Below are 17,619 nucleotides of genomic sequence, written 5' to 3'. Positions count from 1 at the left end.
GGAGAGAAAAATGAAATAAGTTGCTTATTATGAGTCCCAAAAAATAAGATAAAATAAAGATAAATAAATGGTTAAACTACAAGTAATTGCTCTGTAAGTGGCATTTTTGTGAGTCCAATTATCACTAGTTGTTTGAAATATTCAAAGGTCCTAGCCTTAACATTTACATTTAAATAAAAACTGAAAAAATTTCAATCTGATTATACTGTACAAATTATTTCATCAGAGTTGTACATATTACATTACAAATACAGCATTGGGTAGAGCAGGCAGAGAGGTCTATTTATGACTCAGTGAATATGCATGCTCAGTGGACTCAGTCCAGTCTTATTATGTCAATGATATTCACCTCACAATGCTAATATACTTTCAGTTTCATCAGATAATTTTAATGACTGCCTTATTACCTGAAACCACACTGTTTCTCCACTTACACCCACTGAACTTAATAAAACCCCACAGTATGCCCATTCTTCTCCCCTGTATAGTCACCAAATTAGTCCATGTGAGGCTATGCACAATACCCACCTACCGCACTACTTTATTTAAAATGATTGTTTCAGTTAGGGTACTGTTGTTAAGATTCACAAATCCTTAAATTACTTTTTATACCTCTCCCAGTTTACCTATCTTACCAATATTACATATTACTAATATTAGTTAGCAGATGAGATCAGTATCCCAAAGAGGCACTTTCTTTGTGAGGTAATGACAGTTCAGGGTATAACAATAAACAAATTAAAATCCATGAAATTAAACTGTGATTACCAAATGTAAGAAACTGGCTGATCCTCATCTAATGAAAATAAGTGTGTGTTTCCGTGTTTGTGTGTTGAGGGTATGCCACTTACTAATTGTTTCAACTCACCATTGCCTTGTTCCGTGTTTGTGTGTGTGTATGCATGTGTGTGAGCGTGTACACGTGTGCCTGAATGTGCACATGTGTGGGCATGTCCAACTGCATGCTGTTTGTGGTGCGGATATTATCAGTATGAGTGCGCAGAGGTGGATTGTGCTAATTAGCTTTCCCAGCGTGCCTTTCGAACAGCATGGCAATCACGGTAGGGAATGAATATGGAACAAGTTTCCTATGCACTGATGTGGAGACTCTGGCATCTGTATGAACATAGACACACACACATGATTCACAAACACAGTACAGTACTTTCACTCAAACTTTCCTACCACAGTGTTCTCTGTTGTTTTATTCTCATGTGTGTGGTGTCATTTAATGTGTGTACATATATGCTGTGCATGTGTGTCATCTGTAATTAGGTGCAGAAATATGATACACTCATCATAATACATCTTTGTTTTATCTCCTCCTGTGCTTCTGTCAGTCCCTCATTTGAAATTGGATATTGGCTGTTGATTAAACTGTTGACAGCTACATATTACATTAAGTTTTATATCATCCTGTGGGCCTTGTACCACTGAAAGATAGACTGTATACTTGCTTCTTCAATTTCTATGAAACCATGGATGTTGCCATCATGTAGGCTTGTTGAGGAGATTTAGTTGTGTGCTGAAAACAAGGTAGCCAGATAAGCCATGCTTACCATATTTTAAACGTCTCACATTTAAACTAAACATTAAAGTAAAGCATTTTTATTACTGTCATGGCCATCTTCTATCAGGACATTATGTGACATTGTATTTCTCGGCCATATGACAGATGACTCTGGATACTTTCAACTTGTTAGGAATTTATTTCCTCTGTTGCAAGTGTAACATCAGCCTTGAGAGAAGTGTTGTAGGTCAAACTGGGTACTTTTGGGGTTGAATAAAACCTCAGCAGACACACTGAACAGTAAGTGCACGTAGAAAGCCAGTACTTGTACAACATTTAAATGGAATATCTGCTGTTCTGAATACATGCATACAGAAAAAAGCAATTGAATTTGCTCTTTCATTCAGTTATTCTAAGAAGTCTCACTGTTTTTGTATCTTCACTGAGCTTTGTGATCATGACCAAACTGGTTGGATTTTTGAAAACTTTGGGTAATACAGATAATTTAGAAATTTAAATAACACGCTGAGACAGTTTTGCTGAGCCAAGAGAACTGTAGAAAAGGTGCTTAAACCTCTGTGTGGTACATTTGACAAGTAAATAAGTGTAAACATTGGGATAAATCTTTTTTTTCTCTTTTTCTTCTTCTTCTTTTTAGCTTCGAGACACTAAATCCATCAGTCAGAATACAACACTTCTTCATTTCCTGGCTGAGAAGTGTGAAGAGACTTATCCAGAGATTCTGAGGTTTCCAGATGAGCTGGAGCATGTGGAGAATGCCAGTAAAGGTATGTCTCTTTGTAATATACCTAGTCTCGTGATACCAGACAATCAGAGATCACCACCTACTGAAGTCTGGAGATTTCTAAATGTACCGTAGTTGCTTGAACGGCGGTGAGAACGGCTGCTAACAAACCTACGCCCCTTGCATTTTGTGCATTATAGAGGTTAAACTGGCAACAGAGTTTAAACTGGCAACAGGAGAAAGTCTTTACTTTATGTATATATAAATACATTATATTGCAATTCTGAGCCTTAATAATGTTCATTTATTTATTTGTTTTAAACAGTCAATCTTCACTTGTCTATTATATCCCTTGATGGCAACTAGAACTCTCTCCTTGTGACAAAAATAGAGTTGTTTGCCTGACCACACTGTCATTCAGCCTGTCAATAAACTAATTCCACTCTAATTCTATTCTCAAGCATTTGGTGGAATCCCTGCAGGCTTATTTACTTTGTTAGACTCGTAATTGGTTATTTAATCTAATTCAACTAATTATGCACTTGACTGAGGCTGCCTGCTATTGTGTAAGTGGACTGAATAGTCTTCATGTATTGTATATATTTAGATGTCAATATGCACAAATTTTGAATTATATCAACTTTGTCATTTCACCGAAAAGTGAATTATTCAAGGAGATGCCAATTAATTGACTGAGGCCAGGAAATAAATGTCTCTTGCAAAAACCCTCGGGAACTATTTAAGGACTAGGGATGCAATTGTTTACTCTGGGCGCACCTTGTTTCTCTTGTTTAATTGATCATCACATTTACCTTAATAAGGTTTTCAACAAGATTGTGTAACAGTGAAGGAGACTTCCCTTTACACTTTAAGACATTGAAAGTGCTAACACTCCTACAGATGTACTGAGTTGAATTAGAGGAACAGATACAATTTTTAGCCATGTTAGTGGCATGGCTCGATGGATGGCAATGTTGGTTGGTCAGTTGGTCCACCACTTTGGTCTAGACTGAAATATCTATCAACTATCACATGGATCCTTAAGAAATTTTGTGCAGACATTCATGATCCCCAGAGGATGAATCTTACTGACTTTGATGTACTGCTGACTAGTCCTGTAACGTCACTGTGAGGTTGACATTTGTGGGCCAGAGTGAAATATCTCAACAACTATCAGATGGATTGTAATGAAATATACTACAGTTATTGAAGGTACCTAGAGGATAAATTCTAACAAATCTGGTGATCCTCTGACTTTCCCTCTAGTGCAACCGTCAGGTCAAAGTTTTCACTTAAGCTTGATGGATTGGCACAAAATTTGGTAAAAACAACATAGACATTCATGATTCCCAGATAATGCATTGTAATGACTGTGTCATGTAATCAATGATCAGACTTTTCCTCTAGTGCCACCATGAAGTTGACTTTTTGATTCTTTTATCGAAGTACTGTATCTCGACAACTATTTGATGCATTATCATGGAATTTGGTACACACATTCGTTGTCCCTAGAGGATGAACTGTAATAACTTTGATCTCCTGACATTTCAAGAGATCATTTGTAGCATTTAGCTACAGCCTTACAGTGCTGCTAGCATGTCTGTAGACTCTTTATTTCAGACTTCAGACTCATGAATCATTTCATTTCAAATCTTCTCCTGTCTTTTCTTTGTACCATTAAGGAACAGTTCTCTTGCTACACTCATGTGTTATGCCATTGGTTTTACTGTGTCTATAGCATATTTAAGCCAAGGAAATAAGAAACTTAAATCTCTGTTTACCAGCCTAAAAATCCTTTTTATTAGATTTACTCTGAGGCAGATCACAAAAGAACATAGTGATCAGAAGCCATGCGCGGGCCCACTCCATGTCTATGGAAAGCTTTTACTGCCTTGTTGAACGGTAGAGCATTGCTGAATTATTTACCACTATCTCCAGATCCTTTACAGGCTTTTGGTCTCCTGTCAGCTAAACTGGCTAAATAAAATTAAACAAAGCTGTCTTTTCTCCTTAATACACTGCACACTCAAGTTAAAAAACAAATTATGCATGATAGCCTCCTCTGATAGCAGTGTTTTTTGAATTTCTTTTGAACATTTGTCTCTTACCTTAACCCCCTCTTTCTTTTTTTTCACTTTTGTTTCTGATGGAACAATTTTACTTCCATTTAAAGGGAAACTTCAGTATTTTTCAACCTGGGCCCTTTTTTCCCATCTTTTTGTGTCTAAGTGACTAATGGGGGCAACAATTTTTGAAATTGGTCCAGTATTGAGCGAGAGTGCTTCAGGCGGCAGCTGCAAAACGGGCTGCAATGTAAACCTTTGGGGCAATAGCACCCCATCAATGTACGTCCACTAAAAGTGAAGTTGAAGTTCCCCTTTAATACGTTGTGCCTTGTGACTTTATGATGTTTTATCCAGTCAAACCAAATTTCTGTTTTAAGGAAGTCTAGTAAGTACTACATTTTTAATTATTAATTGATATAACCAGCCACAGCTATAAAGGACCTTCTTGTTTATTTGGATTCACGTTACCTTGACAACATTCACTCTTTCTGAGGTTCATATTCAAATAATACACTATAATTAATATTTAGACTTGGGCTACAGAAAGTAAACAATATACCAATGCAATAATAAAATTGCATCTAAACCAAACATATAATATACTGTAGATGACATAGAATAGAACAGATGACAGTAAACCATTTATCTTCTCATTGGTGAAGGAATAGAAAAATTACCATTTTGTTGTGTTTCTCTTGGGTAGTACTTTACACAAACCTGTGTGAAGCCCATCACCCAAGCATCTGATTTCTGATTGTTGATTGTCAGATGTGGGGGATTCAAATGTAATCAAACGGCCATCTATAATGGCTGGAAGTTGTACAATTAATATACGTCATTGATAAGTGCAATCAGGCCAGGATAATTTCCCAAGGAAATCATAATTTTCCCAGGCTTGATTGGCTGCTTCAGATTTTCACCCTTTCAATGCAGAATTTCTCTAAGAAATGGGATTGCCACCTTGCTATCATCTGGATCTTTACACAGTTTTTATTTCACCACTTTACAGGGTTTCAATTACTGATTTGATTTAAAATGGTACATATTTATTTCCTTCAAAATTCAAAATGTATGGGGCTTTTAAATCAGGCCTATTAATATTTAGACAAAGGGGGACTTTTGATTATTGTTGATAGAGATCAAGATAAATTCTCTCTCTGCTCCTTTATTTTATTGACTGATGTGAAAATTCTACCTTGCTGATAGTTACATTCATATAAATAGTAATAACTATTAGGGACCTCTCTTTTTTCCTTTTAAAAGCCCTAAAACCTCAAAATAGATGATTGTATGTTATTACATCAGAGATCAGTATCCCCATAGACTTGCCTGGGAGCAGAGGAGAGTTTAATGGATCTAAGGGTTAACAGTAACTATGACCAAGTCCAGCACATAGAGATGTCCCTTTAGGAGACTCTTCCTCTCTCCTAGGATTCAACTATTATCAAAGCCTTCTTCTATCAAGGTCAATTTTAATTAAAATTCACAGGATTATGTAAGGAGGCAGCACCAGCAATCTGCAGATGTTCCAGATAGGACCTGGACAAAAGGAAGGGTCATGTACTTTTTAATAAATTGTGGATAAACAGCTTTAATGAAATATGAAGAGAAAATAATTGAGGTATTAGTAGAAAATACATGTTTGGGTAGTCATCAAACCTTTAGCTACTCAGATTATTCTTATATCCAAATGAGATTTATGCTTGAGTCAAATTATGTGTAAAATGTGTAAAGATCATTTTATCTCACTTCACTTTTAGCAATTACACTGGTCATTAAATTTGCTGATTTGAACTTGTGCTTACTTTTATTTCTCAAGGTACTAAATCACTGTAAATATATTTATTAAATAGAAAGACAGCAATATTGTAAGAACACTAACATTAATTAATTGCAGGCGTTATTTCAGTTAATGTTCCATCAGTGTAATATTAATCTGTTGTTACAGGCTAAAGGTTTCCAACCAAACAGAGCTACAAAATGCTTGAAAGACACTTTGAGTACAGTCATAAAATCACAGAATGAGAATGAATTCCTGTTCATTAGGTGTGACCTTTACTTCACCAAGATAATTAGCAAGCAATCCACCAGTCCTTTTGTTGCAGTGCTAGTTGCAGCGTTTAAAGGTTGTTGTTTTTTGTTTGTTTGTTTGTTTGTTTGGGTTTTTTGCTAAAAAATATAGTTGGGAAAAAAATGTGTATTTTCCTGTATTGTATAAGTGCATTTTACTGCAGTACTGTACTGTAGTTTACATTGTAAATTGATTCAGACAAAAGCCAAATGTCAGCCAAATGAATGTAATGTAATGCAATGGCGTCCTGGTCAATATAACCTAGAGCAGCACTTTCCCTTCATTTTCTTTGGTTTCTTTGTTTTTTTTCTGGTTTGGTCTGGTTCTCCGGTCACTTTCTTTGATCTTGACCATAGACTAAGCAACAATTGTTACATTTTTGGTGCAAATAGCACCACTGTTCTAGCCACTGACCGGGCATGATGACTCCTGTACTGAGTGCGCTCTAATTCAGTATCACTGTTTTTATTGTATCTCATGAGGTTTCAGCGTGTCAAATGTATAAAGCATCCATAGAGCACCTTTGTCACCTTTGTCAACTTACGATATGATTTGTTGTCTAGGTATATAAAGTGAATCTGTAATTTTATAATTAATGTTTGTTCACAGAATTTTATTCTCTAGAAAGAAAATCAATCCCAAAAATGGTTGGCTTATTTTTGCCCTGAGGTCAGTGAAAATGAAGAAAACAGTGCTCTATTTTTTCTTCCAAAAGCATTGATTGAAGAATGCTAGTAAAATCATTACAACCTGAAGATCAGACAAGGACATGACTTTTTTTTTTTTTTTTTTTTACCAGACATCTACTGTACAATAGCACTTTTCTCCAGACAGTGAAGAGCCACTGAAGAGACGCAACTGTCTTGCAGGAGTCAAAATCTTTTTTATAATGATATACCTTATATCTCAAGAGATACACGCAGCTTGTTGAATTATGTTTCTTGTCACTGTAAAATCTTGAAAATTGTTGCCAAGCGTAATAACCAAGTCTTGACACCAAAGGAACATTTTTTACCAGTTTTAATATAAAAGAAAACATTTGACAGTGTTCCATATCAAAATGTATCTTTTTGAAAACACTTGATAGTTCAATATAAATATTAGAACAGTCAATTAATATACAAATAATAGTAAATTAAAGAAATAATAATTTATTAAATTATTGATAACTGGTTATAAGAGGTCTACTAATACATCTAATACAGCATCTTTTAATTCATAGGTATCTCTGAGTTGATAGTGACCATCTGTCCCTTGCATAGGAGAAGATGACTTGACTTTGTTAATGGTTGCCCTTGTAGATGCAAAAAGATAATACTAATTAGTCAACTATGACATTGGTTGGCCTTGTCTGAAGAGGTCAGGGTTGTTGTCTAAGAGATCATTTGCCAAAGTCAACCTCTTACCTCCCTTTACGAGACCAATTTTACCTTTATCATTGGCTGTGTATCCAAACTACTACCATATTTCACTGTGAGGTCTATCTCTGTCTGAGCAGAGAATTGGTAGTCTCTCCTGCCACCATGTCATCTTGGATCTCTACTGATAAATCACTTTGAAGGGTGAAGGATTTGAAGGAGGTCTGGGTAGCTCAAAGGGACTCAGGCCTCCTCACTGAAAATGCTCTTTTCCCCCTAAAATGACTGGTCACAGCCCACAACACCCCATCACCACTGCCAGCTTGAGTTAGATATACACACATTGTTTTCCCTAATTATTTTATTGGCACAGAATAGCATCAGTTGCATTATAATATTTACAGTTGAGGCTGGTCAGAATTTTTATGATCCTGGTTAATGTTACAATTGAGAGTCTTTTCTATTTTCAGTGAGCCAAAAAATCCCGATCCACTGTATTATGTATTATTATTATTATTTTCCTTTTTTAGATAATCCTCGAATGAACTCAGGTTAATCATTGTTGCCGGCACTCATATATTAAGCTGATGCAAGACATCTGATTGACATTCCAGAGGAGATTCACTATTAATTTCCCTACACTGTGATAGCTCAGTGCCATGTTTGGCAGATATAGTATATGTGCTGTTTACATGTTGCTCATATTCTCTCTTATTTTGCTCTTTCGGTCAGCATTCAGTTTAATGTTAAAATCCATGTGCAATAGGTTTTTAACAACTAAACATACAATTTAAAAAATGACCTTGCTTCCAATTTCTAGCTTAAACCATAATGAAGTGTGAAAGTCTCAGTTTCAGATTAGCTCTCCATTCCCCTACATTCCCATACTTTTTTTCATAGTTTTTTCTTTCTGTGGCTTTCCAAAGACAGTGAGAGGTTCTTTCAATATTTTAGGCAAAAAATGTATTGTCCTCACTCTCACTGCTCATCTGCCTGACAAGCGAGTATTCTCCAAAATGGACAAGTATTATCTGCATATCTTCCTTATTCTTCTGTTATGATGCACCATTAATTTATTTAGCATTTACAAGCAGTAAACATGGATTCATGGATTTTAACATACTATAATGTTGTTAGCTGATATAAGTGTTTATTAATGTATTTGTCAATAACTATAACTATAACTCCTCCTGTGGGCACCCATAAGTGGAGGCTGGTGTATAAACATAATGAATGACAACATAGTAAAACACAATTGTAATAATGTGAAATATGTCTTTATGAGAACTTATATTTGATAAATACTGCACATTAATAAAGATGTCCTCAAATCTGCTTATAATAATACATTATAATATTCCATAAACCATTTATTAAATGTGTATATACTTCTTATAAATGGGGGGGACTTGACGTAAAGTGTCCCCTCAATACTTAACACATACAGTATGTACTGTACATATACTATATACATGTACTATTGGATATTGAGAATATAATAATTTGAAATGTAGTCATAGAATCCACTATTTTCATACCCCTGACCTCATCTTAATAGCAGCAGCAAAGCCTTGAGAGAAGTGTCATTGGCCAATTTGCCTTGTTAAATCCCCCCCAGAGATGAATATGTGGGGCCTGACAATGGGAACTAAGTCTGTGTGGTGATTCCACTCAATCAGTGGTACACTGACAATCTGTCTTGACAATCCGGGAAAAGAGGAAATATGACACAAATGTTCTCATAAATCTATTTAGTATAAGGCATAGCCAAGGGCAAAGTACTTTGGAGCCTTTGAGAGAGAAAATGGAGAATGAGGGGGGAAAAAAGATGAACTTTGAGGATATTAATACCGCTGTGAATATATCTATTATCCACATTCATTTCAAGGCACTGCAGCATAATAAAGCAGTGCCCATTTCCCATTTAAACTCCTAGCAGTACTTGGCTCTGTATTACGTAGACAAAATGCTTTTCTGGATGGGGTGGAACACAGAAGGGATCATTTGTCTTTCTGTTTCAATGGAGCTGCAAGGAATCATGGGGTTGAGAAAATTTTCCCTCATGCCAGTCCAAGGAGGCTATCTAACTGAAGACAGCTGCATAGAAGCTTGAGGAAGGATGGATGTAATTCAAGACAAACACTTTAATACTAATGCAATGGATGCATGAATGTTCATTTTTGCAAAATAGATGCATTTGTCATTGAAAGAAACTCAAGATTTACATGTGAAATTGATACTTAGCACTGAAACGATTGCTCAATTATTTCTTTCACAGCTGACATTGTGTGCTGACTCAATTTAAAAATTGAGGACAGATGAAAGAAACATGTATTTCTGGTACAATGTAGCATCTCAAAAACTGCCCCTTTGAAATCAAACCAAATATTCTTCACAATTCATTTCCCTGCCTCAAATTACATAGCCTTCAAACAATTGTTCCTTGCCGAACATGTAGGTATAAACAGTATTTTTTGTTTATGACAGTAGCTATGTATGAAATGGCAAATTAGCTCACAATATGTGTAATTTAGTGTACTCTTATGTATACTGTACAAGAAAGGAATGGCCTATTTACCTGGTTCTGTGGCTTCATCCACTGCCAGGTCTTTCTCCCCTGTGGGTAACAACACCACTGATGAGGCATTCTCCAATTATAGGAGGCAGACACTCCTCTGAGGAAGTGAACTGCAATATCACCATGTCCTCTGACTCCAACCGGTGTTACCTTTGGTTTGCCACTGCGCAGTAACAAGGTTCTTGTCATGACTGGTTTGACTCTGTGATTTAGCATTGTTCACTACTACTGTGATATGCAGCCACTTGACAGTTGTTTTTTTATCTTATTGGGAATGACAGAACTACACCTACAGAAGACCATCTCAGTGTCTGCAAAACAACAAAAAAAATTCTATTTTACATTCAGTGAAGTTTTCCTTCTAAGTTTTGTGGTCAAACTTCTCAATTCTCCCTTGAATGTCAATCTGATTTAGGTGGATATTCATATTAATATTCAGGAATGTGCGGCATTTCCAGTTTATTGTAATTTATAAGGTGTGAAATTGCATGTAGGTGACTGTAAAGATAGTTTTTAAATGTATTTAGTCTTCATCTTTTGTTGCACTTTTAATGACATCTACCACAATTTTACAAATTAAACACCAGGTAGTGTTCATTATCTGACTTTGTTAAAGTGACCACAGCATCATGCTATTGGGATGCTTCTCAGTGGTAGGGACTGGGAAGCTGGTCATGATTGTAGGAATTATAAACAAGAAGAAAACCTGCTCCAGAGATCACATAACGTCAGTCCTTGGTTAAGATTCACCTTCCAGCGTCACTTTGACACAACCCATAGCACACAACAAAGAAAACAGTACAGTGGCTCTGTCTCCATATGTATTTGAGAAGCCCAGCCAAAGCCTAGATTTAAACCTCTTTGAAAATCTGTGGAGAGACCTGAAGATTGCAGCTCACTGATGCTTCCCATCCAATCTGACTGAGAAGATCTGAAAGAAAGTAGAAGAAAAAACAGCCCAAATCCAGGTTGGCAGAGCTTGTGAAGGCATACTGTACTGAAGATGACTTGAAGTTACTGTCATTTGTTTAAAATCTCCAACATCACTGATGGAATGAAAAAATATCCCTAATTTATGAGTGACACAAATTAACCAAATCAGTGACATGGTTGCAGTAATGTAAAATATTACTTTTTTAGCAAATGCAGTTAATTTGTGATGTTGTCCCAACTTTTCAGTACCTCAGCACAATATTTATTTTCACTATTTGTCCACTAATGCTCATCCCATTTCAAAAAAAAAGTTTAATACACTTAACTTTTTAAAAGTTTGATTTTCACTACAACTATATCATTGCTGAATCAGTGGGAATAAATACAATTCACATGGACAATACACTTGGCTCTAAAATTTCGACTGATGTAAAAGAAAAAAAGACAAGCTCCAGTCGAAAAACAGGATTTATATGTTGTTAGGTTATTTTTTTTGGATGGCAACATAGGAACACTGTCTTACCAATAATATTGCATGCTTGTTATAAAATCTTCTGAAGTGCAGATAGATGCACAAATGCTCTGTTGTGTCAGTTTTGTTATGTTTGGAATTTTTAGCTTTCACACTGTTGGTCAAGTTATAAAAGTTTTAAGTGCTGCTAATGATTGTGGTTTGTTTACATTTGAGTGCCCTGCTTGTGCTTAGTCTGCACCTTTCCATCCATCATTTGATTTCTATCCCAGCGCCTAAGCACCAAGCAAACTCTCCTCGGAAGCTTTTCGTGTTTGAGAACTCATCATTTATAGATCAAAGGAATTTGGCAAAGGGTACTTACTTGTATTATTGAAGGCACAGTCTTCAGTAATACACAAACAATGACAGTCTTTTGAGCCCAGAGACCCACATTTCAGTTTGATTTGACTGGACATTTTGTACACTGCTGCACATACAGATCTACATGATTAGAAGATTTTTAAAACATAACAAACAGAAGCCAGGAATAATGCCATTATTCATAGGCTTTAACAGTCTTGTGGAAGGTAATTTTGTTTAAAGCAAAAATGAAGAAAAATGGCTAATATTCTGGCAAACTCTCCAAGTTTCCATCGTCTGTTGGATCTTAAGTATCTTTATATCAAAATGTTTTATATGCTTGTCAGTACGTCATCAAGTACACTTGACCATTAGTCTACCCATCATTGTCACTATGCTTGGAAATGGAAACAGTTTCTTCACTGGTTGTTTAAGGTATACTCATCCCTGGACCCTGAAAGTGATAGAACAGGATCAGTGAGGCCAACAGTGTAAATGGACAGTCTGTCATGAAGAATATTATGAACAGGAAACAGACCTGTCTAGCTTCACCAGCTCAGGATGAGTGATGAGCTCTAGAGAGTTTTCTTTTTTCTTTCCTCTTTTTTTTCTATACTCACTTCATAATAGATGAGTAGTTCATTGTGAGACCAAAACAACTATCCGCTCTTGCTTTCTTTCCCTTTTTTTTTTCTTTTCTCTCTATCCATCTATTTTTCCCCTCCACCTCTGATTTCTTACATCAGCACTTTGGCCAGCCAGTATGAATGTAGACAGAGATAGACACATGCAGGGAGGCCAGCAGCCCTGCTTAGCATCAGGCTCCAGTCCGTGACAGCAGATTTCAATGAGAGCTGACAATGGGAACAGGAATGAGAATAATGCTGTTTGCCAGCCTAGAAATTCAGCCTGTCACAGTAGACCATTTCCCATGCTGGGAGTGTTCCATGAGCTGAGGTGAACAAGGAAGCTCCATTTCAAATGCAACTCTGTTTTTCTCCACTAACTCATGACGAACACCAGTCCATCCCTATAGATTAACATAATTGTAACAATTTGTCAATACCGGATCGACAAAGTGGCCTCTATGACACTTCACATGAACAACCTGAATTTTAATTTCTTATATTAGAACACACATTAGAACAAGTATAAAGCCCTGTTCAATGACATACAGTGATTGAACTCGGGACCCAACTAAAGCAAATCCCAAGGGAAGACTGTACAGCAACTACCCAGTATGAGTTGACAGTAGAGGTAATGCAGCTTGGTGCATCAGGGGCACATGGGGGAGCAGAATTGTAAATTTTTGTACATTTAGAGTTCTTACAGATGACTTGTCCTGTTTCCTTAAAACACACACAATACCATGTGAATATTAAAGGATGTAGGGTTTAGTAACTTTCAAGCTGCCGGTTATTTGCTCACTTGAAAAAGGGCTCAGAGACCACAGGCTCTTCAGGGTAAGACCTAGGTTTTAGGCTGAAAAGTGAAAGATACATAATCACGTTTCCCTGTTGTGCAAAAACTCTACCAATTGACAACAATTGTAATTAAGTACCTACTGTAGTTGATCTACAATTTGTACTTCACAAGTTATAACCTAGATTATTTCCCAGTTTAATTTAAATCTTATATTTAGTCACACATGTTTTATATGTTACCGAATCTTTTAGATTTAAAAGAACACTCTAGTGAAAATGTATTAAGTAAGTACCAGATACCCTGCCACCTTTAGGTTTGAATGGTAGCTCTGAACAGCAGCTGAAATCAGTCATTTACTGTCTCTTATAATAACATTTGGCCGGTGGTACTCATGTCTAGCTCAAGTACTGTTCTGTCTAGTTTTTTTCCCCCCAGATAATGTTAATGATTTTTGCAACTATATATTTCATTCAGCTTTTGTGTTCAGCAGTGTTATTACTCAACACTACAGCACCACCTTGTAGAGGCAGGGCAATACCTGTTCCCAGTGCAACCCTCTGGCAAGTCATATTCTATGTGCATGCAACTATCAACGACTCCACTGAGTGGCTTCACACATTATCACAATGCTTGACATCTGCATTTGCTCACGAAAATTATCACAAAGCTTGACTTACAGTATGGCATTGATAAAAGCATGTAACATGAGGTGTGGGCGGACACAATGCTTTTAACCTGTCATGCAATTGTTGAGCAATAAACTGCTGTATTCTTGAACTGTAGCAGTCACTGGCAGGACATTTTGCTTAACATGAGGGGACTCCGAAGTTGTTGTCATGGAGGGACTTGTGATAGCATGTCTGTCAGGCGATTCTGATAAGTAAGATAATGATGAGGATTGTTGTACAAATGAGCAGGAAATTGAGTTTTCTCTGAGGAGATCCCTGCACCCTCCAGATAAGGCCCTGTTGAGGCGTTACAATAACAAGTGCAGGGATTTGTAATATTGACTGACTGAGAGAGCATAATCTACAGTACAATATGCCCACCCTGTTCAGGATTTATGTTGTGTGCTTGTGTGATGGTTCACTGGTGAGATCTATATTAAAAAGGCTAAGCTTGCCAAATAGGTATCATACCACTGTTAAATAGTCATTTTAGCATTAACCCAAAGTGCTCTTCCAAGTTCTCCTCCACACTTATATTATTTCTTTGTCAAATCCACCAGAAGTGGGAAATGAAATTTTATTTTATAATCCAGGGATGACTGATTTGGTTTTGTCTGACTTAATTAAAATCCATGGAAAGAACTAAAGACTGACAAAACAGAGAAACTCTTGAACTGTCCAAAATTATTATTTTTTAATTTCACATCTCAGTTGAGAACCAAATGTTATCATCTAATGAATATATTTTGTTAATGTATTTAATGTCAGTCAAGATCAAATGTTATCTTGTAATAACTTAATAATAATAACTATTTTTATGGAACAAAGTGACACAAATTACCTTGTAAAACAGCATAATGTCAAAAAAGACAGCACAGTTTTAACCAATGAAACAAATGAAAGGGTTGTTCATTCATTTGAATAGGGACAGTCTGGCAGTGCGGCGTGGGTGGCAACACAGAGTGTAGCAGAAAAAAACAAAAAAAACAAAAAAATGCTAAAAGTTGAGCCTGGCTTCACTTTTGCCTCAATGCGACTTCATCCGGTAAGGCGCTTTGTCATTCAGTCACACGCAATCTCACATTCCTGCTGGATTACTTTGTAACATGAACAGTTTTTCTACTGTTAATCATGCAATCGTCACGACAGAAGATAAAATAATTTTCCGGAGTTGCAAAACCCTGTCTCTGAGTTTTATAATTAATTGCACTTGGGCCTTCTGTTACTCACACTGCACCTCCTGGATTGTATTATATGTCATGTTGTAATAACGCATGGTTTTTTTTCAGTCTCAACGCCTGCTTGATAAAAAGCATGCCTATAAGGAAAAAACAAAAAAGGACATAAAAGATTACACCAACTTGACTGTCAATTTCATGGCAGTAATCATTTCCATCAGTCAGTTTCAAGTCTCTTACTGCACATGTCTGGGCTTTCATTGAAAGCAGTTTAGATATAGATACTAAAGAAAAAAAAAACAACAACAAACAAAAAAAAAAAAAACAGCCTTGTTTTTTTGAAATTTAGACTAGAACCCATGTATTGACATTGTAGGTGAAATATTTGAATCGCTTCTGAATTCTGTGTCCCTTTCGCTGCCTTGGAAGTGACGACTTATTGCTCTTGTCCTAGCATCATGTAGGCAGAAATATGCTTTAAAAGTCTCTCACAGATTAGGCATGGTGTGTCAATATGCTGGTGTTGCTTTACATTTGGGTGTCATCCTCTTATGGTATTATTTTCTTAAGAGCAAGGTCTCCTGCACAACTAATTGCTATCAACAGAAGCAGTCATCATCTTTTATTTGTTTCAGATCACATTTTTCATTTCACATTTTCTGCCAGATATCACTAAGAGAAATGTTTTCCAAACCCGCACAGACTTATACAATTGTTGTATATGTAATAAAAATTTAGATTAGGCTAGTGACATTTTTCAAATCAGCAGAAAGGGAGTTTAGACCTCTTATATATTGTGCCAATCATAGTTTGTTTCTTCCCCGATGCTCTAGGAACACAAATCACACCATGCTATGAAGAAAAATACACATCATACTAGACATGTTATTTACCCAGAAAGACAACAGATCATTTACTGACTAGGTGGTCATTGCGGTAAAATGCTTCTGTCTTTCTCTCCATTTCTTCCCACACTCTTTGCCTCTATTGACCACAGTTTGAGAAAACGTGTCTGTGGCTCAAATGGTGTCATAAGAATCTGGGCAGATTTTACCATCTCCTGCACATCAGTGGAGGTGGGAATTGATTTTGGATACTAAATTGGGTCATTTTTATCATGGACTGTCATCAATATATAATTTAAAAGCATTGCCTGAAGCAAGCGTTGCAGGGCTGCTCATTGCAGTTTTACTACACTCAGGGGAGTAGGCTCCCCTGTGCCCCTTTCAGTTAATGCATGCCACTATGTGTGAAGATTCCACCATCACTTGTGATTTATACCCCCCAGAGGAGCATAGACATAGCAGTACATAGGCATTCACCTGCCTGTATTGCAACATTTATATCATGCTCATTGGTTTTTGCAGCATCTGCCAATACCATGCTTATCTGTAGCTGTCATGAAAACTGCCATCCAGGTATTTGTTCTCAACGTGCCGCATATGTTTTTTTGTTGTTTTCTTTTTCTTGCCATTGCGGGAAATAATGCGCTGGTGAATTTTAAAGTAATAGCATCTTTATTGTAGTGAACCAGTGTATAAACCCTTACACCTACAGTAGTGTTATGCTGTCTTTTTCAGTGGTTTACAGTGATGAGGCTCAGTATTCTGGGAGGGTTAGTGAGATTCAGGCAAAGTTTTACTGTAAAGCTTTTGGCACATCACCCTTTCTTCTCATCTTGGCATGTTATGCAGGATAAAAAAACACCTTCACATCATAAACTGCTTCTTTTGTGTTGTATAGACCATATTGTGTTTGTTTCCTTTTATAATGTAAATCCTGCTGATCTCCTCTAATTTTGTCCTCAGGCTTTATGGAATGAGTTTGATTTAGCAGCCAGCCCTTTATTTCCAAAATAAATCTAACAGGTCCTGACTATGACCTTTCTTTTGCATGTTGATGATTTGCATTTCCCACCTCTTTTTTTTCCAGCTCTGTGATATGGAGTCACACTGTGTGATCCATATTCAAATATTATTTAAATCAGTTGCACTGCATTTGCATGTGAAATTGAGGATTTGAAGGCAGGTCACCTGCATACTGATCAGAGGGACAACCTTCATTGGAGTGAGGGCTGATATTGCAAATAATAAATGGGACAGGGTATTAATAATTGTCATGGAAGGGGTGTTCTATATTGTGCCCCATAACAGTGAGTGTGAGTGTTTTTACTCCCATGTAATGAAACTGGTATCATTCTCAACCCTTTTGCTTTCAGCTCAGGGAATGATTATGCTCTCTTCAAATAGAGGGACCCAGTCATGGTGTCACTT

General features: G+C 36.6%; 1 protein-coding gene across 1 annotated transcript in view; it reads left to right on the top strand.

Annotated features, from left to right (window-relative positions):
• Positions 1–17,619, top strand: part of diaph2 (diaphanous-related formin 2) — a 381,520-nt gene that overhangs the window by 236,312 nt on the left and 127,589 nt on the right. Inside the window, exon 25 of the mRNA XM_044363276.1 lies at positions 2,169–2,298. Coding sequence (XP_044219211.1) covers positions 2,169–2,298 — 130 coding nt within the window. The remainder of the gene's footprint in view (positions 1–2,168; positions 2,299–17,619) is intronic.

Source organism: Thunnus albacares, chromosome 10 (assembly GCF_914725855.1).
Source record: "Thunnus albacares chromosome 10, fThuAlb1.1, whole genome shotgun sequence".
Lineage (NCBI taxonomy): Eukaryota > Metazoa > Chordata > Actinopteri > Scombriformes > Scombridae > Thunnus > Thunnus albacares.
This window is presented reverse-complemented; position numbering and strand designations above follow the sequence as displayed.